At 34.9% G+C, this 6717-nt stretch overlaps 1 protein-coding gene across 1 annotated transcript; it reads left to right on the top strand.

The window, feature by feature from the left end:
* The first annotated feature begins 315 nt into the window (after nucleotides 1-315).
* LOC125823353 (protein NRT1/ PTR FAMILY 6.2-like) lies at nucleotides 316-3176 on the top strand. Its single transcript, XM_049502738.1, has 6 exons — nucleotides 316-401; nucleotides 488-581; nucleotides 1059-1276; nucleotides 1357-1907; nucleotides 2009-2352; nucleotides 2441-3176. Exons 2-6 carry the CDS (start codon nucleotides 488-490, stop codon nucleotides 2974-2976), a joined length of 1743 nt encoding a protein of 580 aa, XP_049358695.1. The 5' UTR covers nucleotides 316-401; the 3' UTR covers nucleotides 2977-3176.
* The last annotated feature ends 3541 nt before the right edge of the window (nucleotides 3177-6717 follow it).

Raw genomic sequence — 6717 nt, 5'->3', positions numbered from 1 at the left:
TAAAATTTCATCAAAAGAGAAGCATTTTATATTATGATTTTTTTTCCCATAGCTCGATTCTAATTTTGGAATACTCTTTTTTCAACTTTAAAGTTCAAATAGTGAGTTTAATTATTTTAACTTCAATCAAGTATGATAAAAAAAAATGATAGCTAAAATATATATGCTAGAACCTTCCATCTTTAAAATGGGATATGCCTAATCCCAACCAAGCAATGATGTGTCTCAAACTAGTAGTGGAGGGACACTTTTTGTCGAAAACATTTGCCTATAAAATGAGGGAGGAAAATAAATTGTGACTACATACATACATAGTGAAAGAAGAATTCAATAATAACATATTAATTCTCGAGTAGTCTTTTATTTTTCAACTCTTTCACTAAGTTGAAAAGAAAGAAAAGGTTAGTAGTACAAGTTAATTAAAAAGCATCATCACAATTGATTCTTTTCTCTTGATAATTAGTAATTACGTACTACTTTGTTTCAGATGAGTTTGACTGTTGCAGATGCTGTGGACTACAAAGGATCCCCTGCTGATAAGTCTAAAACTGGCGGTTGGGTACCTGCTACTCTTATCTTAGGTTTGTATTAATTTCGAATTTTTAATTTGAAGTTAGACATATATATTATATGATAAAGCTAAGTAGGCTGTCTTCACCACCTCAAAATTTCCTCCTTGTATTATTAAATACTAATTGTTGAAATGGTTATGGTTAAGTAATTAGCTGAATTGCAGGTGTATATATATATGCATATGCATGTTGCTTTTCCAACTAAACTTGCGTCATGTCATGAAATTATATAGATTCGAGAATAAATTAAGAATTGTACGTTTGGATATTCTAATGGTTCACGAGAACACATGACAGATTCCTAGGTAGCAAGATCGATCCCGTTCTGGTTAATTAAAAAAATACTATACCTGATCCTCAAACTGTGTTTTGGCCGTACGTTTTGTTTGGTTCATATATAAAATTGATGCTCCAATTTCTATATTTTGCTTTCAAATCAATAATAATGCCCGTTTGGTAAATGAATGTATTTTTTTGTTGTTGCAGGGATTGAAATAGTTGAAAGGCTTTCAACGATGGGAATAGCAGTAAATCTGGTGACATACTTAGGTGGTACTATGCATTTGGCTAGTTCAAATTCAGCCAATATTGTAACAGATTTCATGGGCACCTCCTTTCTCCTCTGCCTGCTTGGAGGCTTTCTTGCTGACTCTTTCCTCGGCAGATACAAAACTATTGCACTATTTGCTCTTATACAGACAATGGTAATGGAGTAATTCATACAGTAACACTTTTCGAAGAATTTATATTGGAATTTGATCATATATATACTGTACTACTTCAGGGAACTGGGATGTTAACAGTGGCGATCAGCCTGCCCCAACTGCGACCCTCTCCATGCCATCGTCATGATGTCAATTGCCAACCAGCAAATGGTTTTCAAATGGGAATACTATACTTAGCTTTATATCTCATAGCATTGGGTACTGGTGGCTTAAAATCTAGTGTGTCAGGATTTGGAACGGACCAATTTGATGAGAAAGATGACAAGGAAAAGGCGCAAATGGCATATTTCTTCAACAGATTCTTCTTCTTCATCAGCTTAGGGACATTGACAGCAGTTACAGTGCTTGTTTACATCCAAGATGAAGTTGGACGGATTTGGGCATATGGTGTTTGTTCAGTATCCATGTTCATTGCCATCATAATATTCCTTCTCGGTACTAAAAGGTACCGATACAAGAAAAGTGCAGGAAGTCCTATTGTTCACATTTTTCAAGTCATTGTTGCTGCTATAAGGAAGAGAAAAATGGATCTTCCATATGATGCTGCCATGCTCTATGAGAGTACGTCTACTCCAGAGGCTATGACAATCCAACACACACAAGAATTTAGGTTAATTAACACAATATGTTTTGCTTAATTTTTATTTAGTACTTTATATATATCTAGAATTAAAATATTTATATTTATATACTGGCTGTGTACGTACGTAGAATATTGGACAAGGCTGCTATCGTAACTGAGGGAGATTTTGAGGAGCATGCATCTTGCTCTGCTCCAAATCCATGGAAGCTTAGCTCAGTGACAAAGGTCGAGGAAGTGAAAATGATGGCAAGGTTGCTCCCAATTTGGGCCACCACTATAATATTCTGGACCACCTACGCACAAATGATTACATTTTCTGTTGAACAAGCTTCTACCATGGAAAGAACAATTGGCAACTTCCAAATTCCAGCTGGATCTCTCACTGTCTTCTTTGTCGCAGCCATCTTGATCACCTTGGCTCTTTACGACCGAATCATCATGCCACTTTGGAAGAAATGGAAAGGGAAACCAGGTAATTAATTAATTAAACATGAATATATAATTAATTACTTAGAATTAATGCAACCTAATCATGATTCATGTGCGCGAGTGGCTTCCAGGTTTGACAAACCTACAAAGAATTGCCATTGGCCTTGTTTTATCCGTAATAGGAATGACAGCAGCTGCACTAGCAGAGCAGAAAAGATTAACAGTTGCGAAATCAGTGGGCCGCAACACTTCAACTTTGCCAATTAGTGTATTCCTCTTGATCCCACAGTTCTTCTTAGTAGGAGCTGGGGAAGCCTTCATATACACCGGACAACTTGATTTCTTCATAACACAATCACCCAAAGGGATGAAGACAATGAGTACTGGCCTTTTCTTGACAACCCTTTCACTTGGTTTCTTCATTAGCAGCTTCTTGGTCTCGGTTATCAATAAGACGACCAAAAGCAATGCTACAGCTCAAGGCTGGCTTGCAGACAATATTAACTATGGAAGGCTAGACCTCTTCTATTGGCTTCTTGCTGCGTTAGGAGTCATAAACTTTGCCATCTATCTAAATTGCGCAACTTGGTACAAACCAAGGAAGCCTATATCTGCCATACCCATGGAGACGTTGCACAATGGATATGGAGCTGAAGACAAGTGCTAGAATATAGCTAAGTGCCAATGTAGCAAACATACTATATAGTATGATTTTCAAGTTGCCCTTTATAATTTTATTAGTTTCTCGTATACCGAATCATGTAAGGTATGATTTTGTTAAATAATATCAATATTATGAAACCCACATTTAATTTGAGAGAATAATTAAAAAAATAAAATAAAGAATGAAGTGTAAGTTTTTGCGGATGATTTAATGTTGATGCCGTGTCGTGGCTTCTCTGTCAAATTCACAATGATGGATATGTAAGGATTTAATAGATTGTGAAAACATAAACTATCTGATTATTCATAAATTCAATCAACTATGCACGATCGTAGAACTACATGACTTTCACATAAAATTAATAACTCAATCAAGAATACATATCTGAATAAGTCATACTGTTCTTCGAGAATCTTAACTTGAATTGAGTGGAACTATTTTCTTAATTGTTTTTTCAGAAGTTGTTTCTCTCCCTTACCTTGCACTTTCAGAATAAATTTGATGGATAAGACTAATTTTTTTGGTGGAGAGAGGACCCCTTTAATTTGGAGAGTTATTCCTACGTTCCATCTGAGAAATGGATATGAGTAGTTTTTAAACTACTAGGTAACTTTCTCATCTTTATGGGTAGTTTAAAACTACTTGGTAACTTCCCCATACAAATTTAGGATTCAACTTATTTTACTTATTAAATCAAAAAATATAACTACATGGTTTAATATGTATGTTAATCGTCATGTGCACAATTAATGTTAAATTCAACATCATTTGTCATCATTAAGTAAATCAATTAGTATGAGTCATGGCAGTTGTACATCACTTTATTTGGCATAGTCCCTTCCATGCACTACAATATTAGTCTATTACCTAAAACAACTTTTCAAATACATAATGGGTCCAATAATAATGCTTAATATTATATCTAAGTCATGACATGTCATCATCATTCTCAACAATACTATGTATACAAAAGAAAACAGGTAACAATAGAAACATATATATTTCGAGCTCAAAGTGGCAATGTGCATGAACATAAAAAAGTCTTTACATAAAGTTATTCATTGTCATCAATAATGTCTATTCTTTCAACATGTTCAAAAAATGTTTCTAAACTTCTTCTTTAACCGGAAAGTATGTCAATTCCATATATTTGGCACTCTTTGAATACTTATCATTTTTAGAGAAGAAGACTGTTGCAGTATTGTCACAATAAATTTTCAGCGGCTTGAAAATACTGTCGACTAGTTCAAGTCCTGAAATAGAGTTTCTTCGCCAATTAGCCTGAACAGTGGTCTCAAAGCATGCCACAAACTCAACTTTCATAGTGCATGCAGCTATAACAAACTGCTTCACACTCTTCCATGATATTTCTCCTCCAACTAACATAAAAAAAGATCTAAATGTTGATATTTTTTGTATCCACACAACCAGCATACTCTGAATATGAGTATTCAACCACATCAAGATGATCAAATCTTCTATAAGTGAGCATATGATCTTTCGTTCCTTATAAGTATCACAACACTTTCCTTACCTCCTTCGAGTGGTCCATTCCTGGATTACTTTGATAACGACCCAACATTCCAACATCAAAACTTTGTCTAGTCTCGTTCATGTTTGGGAATACATTAGGCTCCAAACGACTGATGCATAAGGAATGTCTTTCATTTACTTACGTTTCAATTCATTCCTTCGACACTGATTCAGATTAAATTTATCTCCATTCTGAATTGGAACAGACTTGATGAGCATTTTTCCATTCTAAATCTCTCTAACACTTTATTAATATAGTCTTTCTGAGACAAACCCAATAAGCCTTGTGATTTATCTCAAAATATATCTATCCCAACCACATAGGATGCCTCTCCCATATCTTTCATTTCAAAATTGTTAGAAAGATATTTGTTGGTATCATACAACAAATCAAGATCATTATTAACAAACAAGATGTCATCAATATACAAAACTAACATAATAAACTTAATCCCACTGATCTTCAGATAAATAAATACTAAGTGATAGTACATTTAGTACTTTTGAAGTGATGTTGAGGTGGGTCATTTAAATATGATAATATCAAAGTATGACTAATAAAAACTTATGTGTAACACCTCGGATTCAAAAGATAAGAAATTTCAATCTTTCCAAAATTTTGGTGCCAACACAGACGGAGTCACCGATGGATCGTTGGTGGGACCACGGTCCATAGGTTGGTCTGTCGTTGGCAAGTTCAAAGATTAGTTGAAATGACTAGCTCCAGTACTTTTTGACAGTCCACCAAGACGACCCGTTGACATATCCATGAATTGTAGGTAGGCCTCGTAGGTGAGTCTCAGACAGTGAGATTTTAAGAATTTGTAGCTTGACCCATAGAGGCCATGTACGGACCGTAGGTTGACCAATGGACCATACATGGGTCCCATTAGTCAAAGGTACAAAAACAAATTTTTTGAACCCATTGACGGTCAATCAGGACGGTCCGTAGGTGGACCCACAGACCATAGGTGTAACACCCCAAAAATTTTTTGAGCTAAGACTTGAACCATCCTTCGTAGTGAGTAAGTTTTTACCAAGGAATTTAAATTTTTCTTAAGTGTTAAGGTCACTAGCTGTAGCACCTTGAGTTCCAAAAAGAACTAAATATAATTCATTCAAGTCATTCCTAGGTTCATTTAAGTTTTGGGTCAACTTCAAACGGCCATAACTTTCAGTACAAGATGAGTTAGGAGACCCACACGATATCAAATGAAAGATCTCTGAGTCCTCTTTCCAACGCTGCCAAATTTGCTAATATTTGAGCGTGTATGAGGGAGATATGCCCGTTTGAAGTCGGACTGTCCAAATAAGAAATGTTACCCAAAAATATAAGGGGTATTTTGGTATTTTCCTTACCCAATCGGATTTAAACATTTTTGGTAAGGTTTTAGGAGTCTAAACTGATTGGAATCAGTTTTAGTATTCCTAAAATACGCTTAAGCTTTTTAGATGAGTTCAAGAAGAGAAAAGAGGAGAAAAAGTTCAAAGTTCCAAGCGTTCGTTCAAGAAATTCAAGATTTTGCCATGAACCTAGTTCTTTGAGGTATGTAAGCTTCCATAGTGTAGGGTTTGTTCACCCACACACCAATCATGAGTTTCTTTTGTGAATCTATCCATAAATATTGAGCAATTTAATTTCTTGATGAGTTCTTGATAAATGTTCTTGAAGTTTCCTTATCGATTAAGCTTTGATGTAAGATTCTACTTGGGCCAACTTCAAACGACCATATCTCTTATAATATAAAGAGTTACGTGGCTCGTAAGCTATCAAATTAATGGTATTTGAATCTACTTTCCAACACCACCAGTTTTGCGTCAATCCAATTTCTGAGTAAAAAATTATGACTATTTTAGTAACCTGATACAGTCCTGTTACAAATTAGCCGACATGAAGACATTAAAAAGCGTCATTTTTATCTTTTTACCTCCAAGAAAATCCTAAACGAATATCTTGACTAATTAAAGACTCAAAACAATCAGATTTTCATCTTCTAATCCATCATTCTCTTCTCTCTCAAACCCTAGGGGAAAACCCTAAGGAAAAATCAAAGTAGAAGACTCCATTCAAGATTCTTCTTCAAGGTATGTCTTTCTGCTAGAATTCCATTCTTTTCAACTCAAATTCCTCCGTACAATTATGAATCACTAATAAAAATCATAATTCTTGGCCATAGAGATTTCAAAAAACTAATTCAAGAATCTCAAGAA

Source organism: Solanum verrucosum, unplaced genomic scaffold (assembly GCF_900185275.1).
Source record: "Solanum verrucosum unplaced genomic scaffold, falcon-dt-bn FXZP01000095.1, whole genome shotgun sequence".
Taxonomy (NCBI): domain Eukaryota; kingdom Viridiplantae; phylum Streptophyta; class Magnoliopsida; order Solanales; family Solanaceae; genus Solanum; species Solanum verrucosum.
The sequence above is the reverse complement of the archived record's forward strand: the minus strand, read 5'-3'. Positions and strand labels throughout refer to the sequence as shown.